This window comes from Heterodontus francisci, chromosome 6, assembly GCF_036365525.1.
Source record: "Heterodontus francisci isolate sHetFra1 chromosome 6, sHetFra1.hap1, whole genome shotgun sequence".
NCBI classification, from domain to species: domain Eukaryota; kingdom Metazoa; phylum Chordata; class Chondrichthyes; order Heterodontiformes; family Heterodontidae; genus Heterodontus; species Heterodontus francisci.
Window position 1 is genome coordinate 62,399,244 of NC_090376.1, and position 15,973 is coordinate 62,415,216.

The window sequence follows — 15,973 nt, forward strand, 5'->3', positions numbered from 1 at the left end:
CCTGGTTTAACCATAACAGGAATTTTATTTTAAAAACACTGTTTTTAGCTCCCCCTCAGTGAATCCTTGTTCACTGCTTTCCAATTGTAAGGCAAAGAAATCAATCAGACAGGTTTTCTTAGATTTAAACAAGAAAGGTGGAAGTTTATTAATCTTAAATTCTAATTCGGTTAATGACTACGAATACACAACACATCCAAGCTAGCATGCATATGCGATAAACATGCACGCAGATAGAGATAGAAAAAGTTTAAAGAATAAAGGGGAAAAGTTTGAGGCAATAGCTAGGTTTTATTTACGGTCCCTTTGAGTTCAATGTAGAGTCTTTGGTTGCCGGTAAGCCTTGCAGTTTCGTTGGGGCCCAGTGCATGCTTTAAAACTTGTTTCGATGTAGGAGTCTTTTCTCTCTTGAGGTTTAAGTGATTTCAGTAGATCCTGAGATTAGTAGAGAGAGAGAGGCTCTCTTCTTCTAAGCTCAGTTGCAATCTGCAGTCTGGCCCCAGCTGTCCTGTGAGCAGTTCAAAACCAGACCTGGGCCAGCAGGTTATTCATGTAACTTGCTTTTTTAATAAACTCCTGCATTTGTGGATTCCAAAGCTCTCGGCGTGGGGAATGTAGTGCTGTCTCTTACACCGACAAATGTGGATCACCATTCCCCAGACCAATCTCTGTTTATTGAATCAGTGAGCAGTTCCCATTGTCTTTTCCTAGGCGACTGTCCCTTAGAATGCAACTGTTTTGCCAGCCACTGCTGATCTCTTTAAACAAGTCATCTCTCCACTCCAGCAACAGTTTAAAATTAATGTTCATGTGACAAAATTAATATGCCTCATTCTTGGCAGGTGGGGATCTTCATGACCATTTGCAAACTGCTTAAATAGAAAACTGTTAGACAACATAAAAAAATCAATGCGAACATTAAAAAACAAAACAAGGTGCTATTCATTGAAGCTATAAAAAAAAAGATGGTAGAGACCTACACAAAGGAAAAGGTGAGAAACTGAAAAAATTGAAAAGCCAGAAGAACCATGAAGTTTGCAGACACAGCAAGTCAAAAAAGAACAGAACATGTTACAATCAATGGATTGCAAACCAAGCAGGTTCTGCAAAGGGCAACTGATCCGCTCCACCAGAATACTGACCAAAATTATCTTAATAAAACATCAGTCCTCAAAAGAGAAAAAATAAGCAGGTACATCCTACATAAGTGTTGGCATTGTGTTCTGATAAAGGGTCAATATCCAAAATATCAATCCTTCCAGATATTTTTCTGTTTAAAATTGTTGGCTTTAAAAATTCCCATTTATTCAGGTTTTTCTGTGCCATACCTTAACCAAGCGGAAAGATGGCCCTGCTCCCAGGCCTCTGTAACCGGCCAGGTAGAGATGTGAAAGAGAGCGCAGTGAAATCTGACCTTCTGTTTGGTGCATCATACACACAAGCACACACACAACCCACTACTCTATTAGTAATCTCATCTTAAGTATGAAGAAATTTTACATACGCTCCTGTTTGAAAGAAAGGCTGCTCATGACAATTCTGACTGTGCCTCACTTAATCATGTCAAGGCATTCTAATTCAAAGACCAGTTGGGAATGTATCAAAACACAAAGTTGCCATATGTATGAATTAAGTAATTCATTGAAGAAGATATAACTTAACAGGCGTTAACAGTGGCAGATAACTAGTGTTTATTGCAATATATATTAACACCAAAGAAAAAACAAGCAAGAAACTTGTTTCAATTGACAGTGCACTAATTGGGCTGAATTTTATGATGGAGGTTGAAGTCCCGCCATTGGGGCAGAAAGCAGGAGGCGACCCCGCTTCGGCCAGCGCCAAGGCCTGAGGAGATGTATTCCCGGCGGGAGCCAATTAAGTGGCTGCAACCTGGGCTGCCGTCCCCATTAAAGATGGCGGCCAACCCCGAAGAGCTGCCGGCCAAATCAGAGGGATGGCAGCTCAGCAGCGCCACCACTAGCAGTGGCCAGTACTGAGGCTGCACCTGCAGGATGATGGCACATTGATGGCCGTGCACCCTCGAAGAGTGGTAAGTGGGGTCTGGGGACACCGGGGCCAGGCAGGCAGACCCTGGTGATCGGGGGCAGGGGTCACTGAGGGCATGAGGTGCTGTTGCTGTGGGGATGACCATTGTCGCTGGGGTCCCCTCCGTGGGTCATGAAGTTTCCAAAAAGGAGGGGCGACCCCAGCAAACCACTGCTGGGCCACCGGATTTCACTGGATGGTCTCCCCATGCGTTGCTGTCCCCTCCCCCGCCTTTGGCAAAATGCCCACAGAGGTGGGAAAGAGGCTCTTAATTATCCACTTAAGTGTCTCATTTGGGCTCCCGGCAGGCTGCACGTCTGCCAGCATTTCTGATGCTGGCAAAATGGCATGGACCCTGATGCCTTCCCATGCCATTTTGCCAACCTTCCCGCCTTCCTGCTTGTCTCCAAGGGGCTGGTAAAATTCTGGTCATTGTTCTGCTATATTGAAATCTTGGAAAATGCACACATTTCTTTTTTTAAAAATAAAAAGGATGTCTGAAACAACACTGAAAATAAAAGCAAGATGTGCCAAATTATTATCTCTGTGCTTTAGCTTTAACAAATTTGTAAAATTCTTTACAAACGAGGTGTTTTGTAATTTGTTAAAATTAAAAATTGCAGAAGAAAATATCGGAAAAGCTGCTGTTTGATAATAAATCGGTCTGTACATTCTAAACATAGAAAATTGTTAAAAGTGTTAGTATCAAATTTTAACTAGCGTATGGTAATATTCATGTTATTTGAATGTTCTGGTAAAGAATAACACTATTTCAGCTTCTGGAAGATGGAACCAACCTATCATTAGATCTCTTCTGTAGTATATAAGTGCATGTACACTGTTACTTTCTGATAGCTTCTATATTTATTCAATTAATATTTTAATAAATTATTGTATAATCATTATTCTGACTCATTTTGAAAGCTATCAACTTAGATATCATTTTTGCCCAAAAATATGTGATTTGAAGTTCATATAGTATATTCAATAAATTGACATTTTCTTTCCAAATGTGTTTAACTGTTAAAAATGACGGTTGCAAAATATATATGAAATAATTGAACATTGCATTTTCTGTCTTGATTTTATATTAAAAGTAGTTGATAATCCCTATTATTGTTTCATAGGCTTGGGCATTACTTTATCTTCAAGTATTTCAAGCAGTACCTCAGCCATCAATGCAAACTCACCCATTCTACAAGAAACTCACAAAGGTATGACATCATGTTAAGGATGTTTCAGTATCCCATAAACTGACAACTTTGAGCTTGAAATCTTTTAAAAAGTATACATATTCTGGAGGGCTGTTGAGTTGGACGTTCAACGGCAAAGTGCATTTATGCAGGAAGATCTCTCAGGGCACTTTATAATGAAAAAAAAAGGGTGGATTTGAGGAAGAGAGAGGGGAATGGCAAGGTTGACTTGGGAACTGAAGATACAGCTGAAGAGGAAGGTTTTTACTTTTCAACACTAAGTATTGCAGAAACCCAGCCAGTTAAAGCTATTTTAAAGTGCTAGTGACCTGAAAATTTATGCTAGTATTCTGTGTTCACTTTATGTATCTTTTATACATTGGTGAAGTTCCCTCTTTATTTTTTTTCTATCTGGACTGTAGGGCTTCCCTAGTCTTTCCTCAAAGCTAATTTTTTTTATACTGAGGATTATTCTTGTTGGTTTTCTCTGCAGTCTCCCCAGTATATAAAAGCCCCTTTGAAGCATGGTGACCAAAACTATATGCAGTGTTCTAAGTATGGTCAGACTAAGGCTTTGCAAAACCTTATCATGAATTCCATAGGCTTACATTGCACTGATATAGCAATGTGTTCCAACATTCTATTTGTTTTAAAATTGCTTGTCTACGTTTGGAAAGATGTAAAGGTAACAGGGTTGTAGTGGTGGGTGATTTTAACTTCCCCTATATTGACTGGGACTCACATAGTGCTAGGGGCTTGGATGGGGCAGAATTTGTAAGGAGCATCCAGGAGGGTTTCTTGAAACAATATGTAGATAGTCCAACTAAGGATGGGGCCGTACTGGACCTGGTATTGGGGAATGAGCCCGGCCAGGTGGTCGAAGTTTCAGCAGGGGAGCATTTCGGGAACAGTGACCATAATTCCATAACTTTTAAGGTACTTGTGGATAAGGATAAGAGTAGTCCTCGGGTGAAGGTGCTAAATTGGGGGAAGGCGAATTAAAACAATATTAGGCAGGAACTGAGGAATTTAGATTGGGGGCGGCTGTTTGAGGGTAAATCAACATGTGGGAGGCTTTCAAATGTCAGTTGATTAGAATCCAGGACCAGCCTGTTCCTGTGAGGAAGAAGGATACGTTTGGCAAGTTTCGGGAAGCTTGGATAACACGGGATATTGTGAGCCTAGTCAAAAAGAAAAAGGAAGCATTCGGAAGGGCTGGAAGGCTAGGAACAGTCGAATCCCTTGAGGAATATAAAGACAGTAGAAAGGAACTTAAGCAAGGAGTCAGGAGGGCTAAAAGGGGTCATGAAAAGTCATTGGCAAACAGGATTAAGGATAATCCCAAGGCTCTTTATACATATATAAAGAGCAAAAGCGTAACTAGGGAAAGGGTTGGCCCGCTCAAGGGCAGAGAAGGGAATCTATGTGTGGAGCCAGAGGAAATGGGAGAGGTACTAAATGAGTACTTTGCATCAGTATTCACCAAAGAGAAGGACTGATGAGCCTAGGGAAGTGAGAGTAGATAGTCTCAGTCATCTCATTATCAAAAAGGAGGAGGTGTTGGGTGTCTTGCAATGCATTAAGGTAGATAAGTCCCCAGGGCCTGATGGGATCTACCCCAGAATACTAAGAGAGGCAAAGGAAGAAATTGCTGTGGCCTTGACAGAAATCTTTGCATCCTCATTGGCTACAGGTGAGGTCCCAGAGGACTGGAGAATAGCCAATGTTGTTCCTTTGTTTAAGAAGGGTAGCAAGGATAATCCAGGAAATTATAGGCCGGTGAGCCTTACATCAGTGGTAGGGAAATTATTAGAGAGGATTCTTCGGGACAGGATTTACTCCCATTTGGAAACAAACAAACTTATTAGCGAGAGGCAGCATGGTTTTGTGAAGGGGAGGTCGTTTCTTACTAATTTGATTGAGTTTTTTGAGGAAGTGACAAAGATGATTGATGAAGGACCAGGGCAGTGGATGTTATCTATATGGACTTCAGTAAAGCCTTTGACAAGGTCCCTCATGGCAGACTGGTACAAAAGGTGAAGTCACACGGGATCAGAGGTGAGCTGGCAAGATGGATACAGAACTGGCTCGGTATAGAAGACAGAGGGTAGCAGTGGAAGTGTGCTTTTCTGAATGGAGGGATGTGACTAGTGGTGTTCTGCAGGGATCAGTGCTGGGACCTTTGCTGTTTGTAGTATATATAAATGATTTGGAGGAAAATGTAGCTGGTCTGATTAGTAAGTTTGCGGACGACACAAAGGTTGGTGGAGTTGCGGATAGTGATGAGGATTATCAGAGGATACAGCAGGATATAGATCGGTTGGAGACTTGGGCGGAGAAATGGCAGATGGAGTTTAATCCGGACAAATGTGAGGTAATGCATTTTGGAAGATCTAATGCAGGTGGGAAGTATACAGTAAATGGCAGAACCCTTAGGAGTATTGACAGGCAGAGAGATCTGGGCGTACAGGTCCACAGGTCACTGAAAGTGGCAACGCAGGTGGATAAGATGGTCAAGAAGGCATACGGCATGCTTGCCTTCATCGGTCGGGGCACAGAGTATAGAAATTGGCAATTCATGCTGCAACTTTTCAGAGCTTTAGTCAGGCCACACTTAGAATATTGCGTGCAATTCTGGTCGCCACACTACCAGAAGGACGTGGAAGCTTTGGAGAGGGTACAGAAGAGGTTTACCAGGATGTTGCCTGGTCTGGAGGGCATTAGCTATGAGGAGAGGTTGGATAAACTCGGATTGTTTTCACTGGAACGACGGAGGTGGAGGGTTGACATGATAGAGGTTTACAAAGTTATGAGCGGCATGGACAGAGTGGATAGTCAGAAGCTTTTTCCCAGGGTGGAAGAGTCAGTTACTAGGGGACATAGGTTTAAAGTGAGAGGGGCAAAGTTTAGAGGGGATGTGCGAGGCAAGTTCTTTACACAGAGGGTGGTGAGTGCCTGGAACTTGCTGCCGGGGGAGGTGGTGGAAGCAGGTACGATAGCGATATTTAAGACGCATCTTGACAAATCCATGAATAGGATGGGAATAGAGGGACACGGTCCCTGGAAGTGCAGAAGGTTTTAGTTTAGGCAGGCATCAAGATCGGCGCAGGCTTGGAGGGCCGAATGGCCTGTTCCTGTGCTGTACTGTTCTTTGTTTTTTGTACGTTGATTTGTCATTGAAAATGATAAATCTACTGTTACTCCCAGCTCCCTTTCTAATTTCTCCTTTGCTCATTCTATTCCCTTCATTGTCACCCATTACATTGCCCAATAGGTAAATCATATTGGTCAGTATTAAAATTAATTTGTAGTTTATCTGCCCAATTGCACAACTGATTTAAATCTTTCTCCAAGTTATTAACAGCACTGTCTGTACCTACTGCTCTCCCTATTTTAGTACCAGCTGCAAATTTAATAAGCTTTGATTTGCTTTCTGCATTCAAGTCATTTATGTAGAGGAAGTAACAGGGGTCCAAGCAATGTCCCGTGCCTTTCTCCATTCAGCACCTCCCGCTCTGTCCCCAGAGTGTGGCACTGCATCTCTACACATGCTAACATGATTATCAAAGTAATAATCACAAATAGTACAGTAACGTTTTCCAGAATTAAAGCATCATCACAGTATGTGGATTCAACTTAATATGATGTAGCTCAGCTGGAATTACATGCTTATAGCCTTCACTGGGTTCAACTTAATCTAAGAACCCTCAGCTCAGCAGCATAATTGATAGTAATGTATACATAAGAACATGCCTGCCCTGCCATTCAATAAGATCATGGTTGATCTGTCCCAGTCCTCAACTCCTCTTTCGGGCTTGCTCCACATACGCCTCGACTCCCCGAGATTTCAAAAATCTATCTCCTCCTTAAATACATTTAGTGACCTAGTCTCCACAACTCCCTGAGGTAGAGAATTCCAGAGATTCACCATCCTCTGAGAGAAGAAATTCCTTCGCATCTCAGTTTTAAATGTGTGCCCTCTTATTCTGTAACTATATCCCCTGTCACGTGTTATACATGTTATTTAGGTCTATAGTATTATTAGCAAAAAGGCTTATGATCGCATTGCTCTGGAAATGGATAGACGATTGAATCTAACATGAATCCTGTTCCATAGTGACCTGGTTATGTTTATCTATTTCTCTGCAATGGAAACACATCCTTCAATGAGCCATCTGCAACCCAACTTTTTGTTTCTGGTTCCTCAGGTCTTCTGCTTCCATTTTACTGTTACTGAAAATACTGGTCACACTATCCATTTGATATCTCTGAACTGAGCTGAATGCTCTCAACTTTCTAGTTCTTATCTTGCACATTCATAATTTGTGAAGAAAATTCAGTTACTTATGTATTTTTTCTTAAATTCTGCCTTTGTTTAGTAGATCATGCTGGACAAGGACATCTGGGTACTGCTTTGATAATTGCCATGTCCACCATATTTATAATGGCGATAGCCATTGTTTTAATTGTTCTTTTCTACATTTTAAAGACAAAGTCTTCTACCCAGGGTGAGTATGATCATGTTACTGTTATGTATTGTACTCAGGAAATAAACTGTTCTTTAAATGTAGTTTTTATTTTGACAAAAAGCTAAGTATACCACTCTTGTATTTTAGCCTGTTGCAGTAGCCATACTGTAAAAAATGTTGAAGCTCAGATCAACGATCAAGAAGACAAGAAGGAAGTTCAAGGTAAAAGAAGTTCATTATCTACTTTAAGCCTTGTCCTAAAGCATCCATTCATTTCAAAATTTAATACCCAGTGGAGGTTGAAAACTAGTCTTAGTAATGGTGCCATGAAACTGTCATCGATTGTGTAAAAAAACTATCTGGTTCACTAACTTCCTTTAGGGAAAGAAATCTGCCATCCTTTCCTGGTCTGGCCTACATGTGACTCCAGACCCACAGCAATGTGGTTGACTCTTAACTGCCCTCTGAAATGGTTTTGCAAGCCACTCAGTTGTCAAGGGCAATTAGGGATGGGCAACAAATGCTGGCCTTGCCAGTGACTCCCACATCCCATGCAAGAATAAAAAAAAAGTATAGAGTTACAATAATTAAAAATGATTCTGATTCTGAGACTTCAAAGAAAAGTTTGGGATAGTATTGATTCCCTTGACATGCCTCTGACAACGCAGCTCCAAACAATATACTTTTTATTTATATATTTTCTCCTGGAATATATGTAAAATTCTGAGATAGCTGGATTTTCCACTTTTTGAAATTAAGCACTGATTCACATCAGTACAAGTGCTGTATTTTAAAGCATTACTCCTTATGTTTTTCTTCTATACTATATTGCCTTTTTCTTTTGTGGGATTTCCCTCTACTAGATAGCCACCCGCCTTCCCCAGCTGACAGGGTAGGTTGGAGACCTGTGATACTGTTCTCTAACTCATTAGGAGGTGTTTGAGAGGAATTGGCCCTCTAATTTTCCTTCGCTGCCTGCAGCCTTTCAGTGCCTTCCTACAGTGCTAAAGCTGAGATCAGGAACTCCCGAAGCGTCATATTTTGAATGCATCCTTCCAGTCAGTGGCACTGTACGTTGAAACACGAAGACAGTACTTTTTGAAGTGTTATATTGAGATATATAATGTTGCTGTACCCCAAGGCTTCTCTCTTCATCTATACCTTTCAGGGCTTTGCCTTTAAGCGTATACTTCCATTCCATGCTTTTTCCTCCCAAATTGTATTACCTCACACTTATCGGCCCAGACTTTGTGGTACTAATGGCATTTGCCATCATTGCTCCTCTGAAACTGACAGTAACTACCAGCATCCATACATGCACAGATAAATGCAGAAATCCAGATGTTGCTGCCACTGAATCTATGTTTCCCCATAGGGTGCACTGCTGAAGCTTCCCCAGTCTGCATTCAAGTAGAAATCACTGAACTGATGAAAACTCTCCATTTATGCTATTACTCTTGCTGTAAAAACTGTTGAAAAAGTTACACCTCATTGAAATGAAGCAGTCACAGCTGGACCCCTCCCTGTCTTCAGTACCGGGAGCCTTCCCTTTATCAATACTTCTATCCCCATGTACGCTGATAATTCAAACAGAACGGTCAGCTCCTGATGGAGAGGAAGGTTGGTGAATGGTAATAAATTGAAATGAGGTGTAATTAGAGTTTTAATGGCATACTAAGTTCATAATTACAACTGAACACCTTCCTTGTCCTTGAAAAACTAATTTTATATTTGTGGAATGTCAAATTTCTCCATTATGATAAAAGAGTTCACATTTTTAATTTGTTTTTTAAAAGTTGGTTTATGATATTTCAGCTTCTATTGTAATCCCATCTGTACGTCCCAATTCTTTATTTCACTGTAAAATGTAATTAAAAGTGCAGGGTATCAATGCATTTTGCTTCCTTGCGGAGATCCCTTGATTTGGTGCCAGATTCAAACTGACATTGAGAAAGGGAAGTCCATGCCACAGAGATCTTTGTGAGTAACTTTCTTCAAGGTCAGCAGTGAGCATTGTTGCTTCACCGTTACCTGTGATATTCAGGCCATTCACGTTAAATAGTATACACCAGAAATTCTCAACCTTTTAGCTTCTGAGGCCCCTCTCGAAAGGGAAATTATGCTTAACAAATCTACTAGAACTCTTCAAGGATGTAACTAGCAGAGTTGATGAGGGGGAGCCATTGGATGTGGTTTATTTGGACTTTCAGAAGGCTTTCGACAAAATGCCACATAAGAGATTAGCATGTAAAATTAAAGCGCATGGGATTGGGGGTAGTGTATTGCGATGGATCGAAAATTGGTTGGCGGACAGGAAACAAAGAGTAGGGATAAATGGGTCTTTTTCCGAATGGCAGGCAATGACTAGTGGGATACCGCAGGGATTGGTGCTAGGACCCCAGCTATTCACAATAAACATTAATGATTTCGATGAGGGAACTAAATGTAATATCTCCAAATTTGCAAATGACACAAAACTGGGTGGGAGGGTGAGTTGTGAGGAGGATGCAGAGAGGCTTCAGGGTGATTTGGACAAGTTGAGTGAGTGGGCTAATGCATGGCAGATGCAGTATAATGGGGATAAATAAGAGGTTATCCACTTTGGTAGCAAAAACAGGAAGGCAGATTATTGTCTGAATGGCTATAAACTGAGAGAGGGGAATATGCAGCGAGACCTGGGTGTTGTCGTACACCAATCGCTGAAGGTAAGCATGCAGGTACAACAGGCGGTAAAAAAGGCAAATGGTATGTTGGCCTTCGTAGCGAGAGTACGGGAGCAGGGATGGCTTGCTGCAATTATACAGGGCCTTGGTGAGGCCACACTTGGAATATTGTGTGCAGTTTTGGTCTCCTTATCTGAGGAAGGATGTTCTTGCTATAGAAGGAGGCGCAGCGAAGGTTTACCAGACCAATTCCTGGGATGGTGGGACTAACGTATGAAGAGAGATTGAGTCGGTTAGGATTATATTCGCTGGAGTTCAGGAGAGTGAGGGGTGATCTCATAGAAACCTATAAAATTCTAACAGGACTTGACAGGGTAGTTGCAGGAAGGATGTTCCCAATGGTGGGGGAGTCCAGAACCAGGGGTCATAGTCTAAGGATACAGGGTAAACCTTTCAGGACTGAGATGAGAAGAAATTTCTTCACCCAGAGAGTGGTAAGCCTGTGGAATTCGCTACCACAGAAAGCAGTTGAGGCCAAAACATTGTATGTTTTCAAGAAGGAGTTAGCTATAGCTCTTGGGTCTAAAGGGATCAAAGGGTATGGGGAGAAAGCGGGAACAGGTTACTGAGTTGGATGATCAGCCATGATCGTAATGAATGGCGGAGCAGGCTCAAAGGGCTGAATGGCCTACTCCTGCTCCTATTTTCTATGTTTCTCTCCCATGTTACAAAATTGTCACAGACCCAGTGTAACACAACACAGGTACATTTCTGTATAAAAATTTGTTATAAACTTAAACATGTATATTTATTATTATTTTTGTTTCACTTACTTAATGTGAAACTGTTGCTGGTGCTGAGCAACAATTCTGTCAAGGTGTGGTAATATCTTCAACAGGCACACGCGCATGTCATGGTCAATGTTCATCCTGGCTCAGTACTTTATTTTCATAGAGTCATTGCTGAAAATCCAGCTTCACATAAGTAGGCTGTACTAAATGAGGCAGCACTTTCATTGCTGCAGCAGAAGCAGTGCTGTATTCATTGAAGCAGTCACAGCCGGACCCCTCCCTGTCTTCAGTACCGGGAGTCCTCCCTGTATCGATACTTCTATCCCCATGTACAGCGATAATTCAAACAGAACGGTCAGCTCCTGATGGGGAGGAAGGCTGGTGGATGGTAATAAATCATACCCAATGCAGTCACAAAATTAATATTTTATTATTGGATCTAAGCAGCATAAAAGTGTAAGCGGTTAAGTTTTAATGTTGAATTTTGTAAATGAGTTGCTGGCTCACAACAGAGGTGAGAGGTCAGATGGGCCATATGACTAGTATGGAGCTGACTGTGATGACTGCGGTTGGTAAGAGTTGATCTGATCTGGTGGCTAGATTGATGGTGGTGGGAGAAACCGAAGGCAGATGAACCCCTTGAGATCTTCTCGTGGACCCCTGGAGGCTGCAGACCCTGGGTTGAGAGCACCTACTATGCACCACCCGCAGTCAACACTGGTAACGGGGTCAAATAAACATCATGGTGTAGGAGATGGGAAGGGTTGTAGTTTAAATTTGGTGCAGTTTGGGGAGGGGGAAGGTCGGCTAGTAAAGGTAAGTGTTTTTGGGGGGGAAGGGCAAATAATTCATTTTATTGTTATTGGAGTGGGTGGGAGAGGGGCAAAAGAAATGAATTTATTTAATTTTATTCAATCTATCTTTAAATATTTAAATAAGCCAGTAGGGCTAACAGCCTTTTAAAAATGGTGTCAGTGCCTGTGCACAGGCAACTGACGCCATTGCCGGGGAGGACAGCCCGCCCCGTCCACGTGATTGGTGGGGCAGCCCGCCCCGGCTATTAAATGAGCCGCCGCTCTTGAGATTGCAGCGGCTCCTTAGCATGCGGCCCTCATGGCCAGGCTGCCACTTTTGAACAGCGAGCTTATAAAATCCAGCCCAGAGTATGGACTTTCTGCTAAGTTGTGCTTTTTTTTAATGCAATTTGCTTGATGTTGGCCAAACCAGTGCAGATTATGTCCAGGGCAAAACAATTTTCCATGATCTTTTGTGCCAGTTTAAGAAACATTGCACTAGAAGCTTTTCCCACCCATAAAATTGGCCATGTCCCCAGATTGAATTAATCATCATTGCGAGTTTCCATTAACTGTGCCTGTTTGACGGCCTTCAGGGAGGCTTTTAAAATTAAGGTGGGTTTTTGGGGTTTTGCGCAAGGATACAAGTATGCACGTTTTTAAAACTTTTGAATATAATTGGTTTTAATTTACTAAGAAATTGACTACAGTACATCAATATAGCTAGCAAATGAATATTTTTTAAAGTCATCGAAACAGGGCAGGATTTTAAGAGCACGCTGCTGATCTTGGTGGCGAGTTCAAAAAATGGCGCAACACCCGTGCAGGCTGCATGTCAAAGAACCATCACAATCTCCCACCCAGCGGCTCACTTAAATGGCCATGGCGGCCCGCACCACCCCACCCACCCCCAGTCACATGGAGGGGGTGGCTGTCCATTGCCAGCAATGGCGTCAGCTACCTGTGCGCAGGCGCCATTTTTAAAGGGCAGTCAGCCCTGCTGGCACATTTAAATTTTAAAGAAGTAACCCCCCAAAATTAAGTAAATAAGTTTCGAATGCCCCTTTCCCACTCCCCAATAGCAATTACAGTAGCTATCTTCCCTTTCCCCCCAAAACACTTACCTTTTGCATCTGACCTTTCCCCTCCCCAAACTGCACAAAATTTAAAGGTCAACCCTTCCTACCATCCCCTACACCCATTACGTTTATCTGACCCCGTCCCCCACCCCTGCACTGAAAATCTTACCTCCTCCCCCCTCCTCACCAGTGTGGCACCGTGTTTCCCCGGATGGGGATTTGAAGGCGCGAGAGTGCTGGCCACCATGCCGAAGATCTTGGTGGGCTCTCAAGATCGCAGTTAAGTCTATTTAAATGTATTCATTTTATTGATTTAAATATTTTAACTGAGGTCCCGTCACTCAGCGGCGGGGGGGAGGTGGCTGCCACGGAACCTCGCCGCCAGCGGTGGGATCGGGCCGGCCCTCACGGCATTGAGGTCTGTGGCAGGCCTCATCCAGAGCCATCTTCAGGTTCCCCCCGCCACAGAACCTGACGCCTGGGAGAGAACAAAATCCAGCCCATAGAATGGTTGCAGCAGAAGGAGGCCATTTGGCCCGACATGTTTGTGCCAGTTCTCTGCAACAGCAACATAGCTAGTCCCACTCCCCACCCTTTCCCTGTAGCACTGCAAATCTTTTCTCTTCAGGTGCTTATCCAATTTCCTTTTGAAAGCCCTGATTGTATCTGCTTCCACCACACTCTCAGGTAGTGCATTCCAGATCATAACTACTCACTGCCTAAGAAAATTTTTCCACAAGTCACTGTTGGTTCTTTTGCTAATCCCCTTAAATCAATGTCCTCTAGTTCTCAACTCTTCTGTCAATGGGAACAGTTTCTATCTACACTGTCTAGACTGCTCATGGTTTCCAACATCTCTATCAAATCTCCTCTCAATATTCTCTTCTCTAGGGAGAACAACTTCAGCTTCTCTAATCTATCCATGTAAGTGAAGTACCTTATCCCTGGAATCATTCTCATAAATCCTTTCTGCACCTTCTCTAAAACCTTCACATTCTGCCTAAGATGTGGTGTCCAGAATTAAACTGAATCAGAGTTTTATAAAGGTTCATCACAAGTACAACAACAACTTATATTTATATGACGCCTTTAACATAATAAAACATCCCAAAGCATTTCACAGGAGCATTATAAAACAAAATATGACAACAAGCTACTTAAGGAGATACTGTGCTGGATTTTGTGTTCGAGGAGGGGCTCCTGGTGCCCGGCCAAAAAGTCAGGGGAAAGCCCACTTCTGCCTTTTCCTGGGTCGCTGGGGCCAGCCGAAACGCCACAGCAAGGGGGGCTGGGGGGATGGTCATGCAATCCGGGGTGACAGGGGGTCCTGGGGAGTAAGGTTCCTGGTGGGAGTCCTCCGTGGACCGCAGATTGTCCACAGAGGAGGGACCCCCCAACCCCCAGGCTCGCAGGGAGGGTGCCTCTTGTTGTTACAAGGCATCCTCCGCGTGTGGCGGAGGCATACCCACCGCTGGTAAGATCCCAGTAGCAACGTGAAGAGGTCATTAATTGGCCATTAATTAGCCACTTAAGGGCCTCAGTTGGCCTTTGGACAGGAAGGACGTCGTCAGCCTATCCCGTCCCCAGGAAGATTGATTGGCGACGGGGAAGCGACAGGCCCTCTGTCCCCTGCCCCCTCGCCACCCATCATGATACTCCATATCCCGACCCCCCCCACCCCCTGCACCCCACGGCCACATAAAATCGTGGCCATTAGATCAGATAACCCAAAGGTTGGTCAAAGAGGTAGGTTTTAAGGAGTATCTTAAAGGAGGAAAGTGTTGTAGAGAGGTCTAGGGAGGCTATTCCAGAGCTTAGGGACTAGGCAACAGAAGGCATGGCCATCAATGGTGGAGCAACTAAAATTGGGGATGCTCAAGAGGCCGGAATGAGAGGAGTGCAGATATCTTGGAGGGTTGTGGGACTGGAGGAGATAACAGAGACAGGAAGGGGGTGAGGTCATGGAGGGATTTGCAAACAAGAATGTGAATTTTAATATCAAGACCTTGCTTGACCGGGAGCCAATGTAGGTCAGCGACACAGGGGTTATAGGTGAACAGGACTTGGTGCGAGTTAAGGCACGGGCAGCAGTGTTTTGGATGACTTCAAGTTTATGGAGGGTAGAATGTGGGAGACCAGCTAAAAGTGCATTGGAATAGTTAAGTCTAGAGGTGACAAAGGCATGAATGAGGGTGTCAGCAGCAGATGAACTGAGACAGGGGCGAGGTTAGGCGATGTTACAGAGCTGGAAGCTCTTCTTGGGGTCATATGTGACTCCAAAATTGTGAGCAGACTGGCTTAATCTCAGACTGTTGTGATAACTTCCTTGCTTTTATACTGTATGCCTCTATTTCTAAAGCCTAGGATCCCATATGCCTTTTTAACCACTTTCTCAACCTGCCCTACCACCTTCAACGATGTGTGCACATACACCCCAGATCTCTCTGTTTCTGCACCCCCTTTAGAATTGCACCCTTTATTTTGTATCACCTTGCTTCATTCTTCCCACCAAAATGTATCACTTCGCGCTTCTCCGCATTAAATTCCATCTGCCACATGTCCGCCCATTCCACCAGCCTGTCTATGTCCAATGAGGTCTATCACTATTCTCCTCACAGTTCACAATACAAACATACAAACATACAAATTAGGAGTAGAAGTAGGCCAATCGCCCCCTCGAGTCTGCTCTGCCATTCAATAAGATCATGGCTGATCTGTTTGTGTTTCGAATTCCACACTCCCATCTACCCCTGCTAACCTTTGATTCCTTTGCCTAACAAGAATCTATCTACCTTTGCTTTACAAATATTCAATGACCCCACCTCCACCACCTTCTGAGGCAGAGAGTACGTCATGTGGTTGTCCAGGACACAAGAAATGTCCTGGAGTTGCCACATGGAACAGGACGTGTATCGAATGGGACTGAAGTGCCCTCCCG

The 15,973-nt window shown here is 43.3% G+C and overlaps 1 protein-coding gene across 2 annotated transcripts in view; it reads left to right on the top strand.

Moving 5' to 3' along the window:
* Positions 1 to 15,973, top strand: part of edar (ectodysplasin A receptor) — a 135,199-nt gene that overhangs the window by 84,290 nt on the left and 34,936 nt on the right. Inside the window, exons 6-8 of one of the 2 annotated variants that reach the window (XM_068032866.1) lie at positions 3,174 to 3,260; positions 7,619 to 7,747; positions 7,856 to 7,930. In XM_068032866.1, coding sequence (XP_067888967.1) covers positions 3,174 to 3,260; positions 7,619 to 7,747; positions 7,856 to 7,930 — 291 coding nt within the window. The remainder of the gene's footprint in view (positions 1 to 3,173; positions 3,261 to 7,618; positions 7,748 to 7,855; positions 7,931 to 15,973) is intronic. The other variant, XM_068032868.1, reaches the window with a different exon arrangement.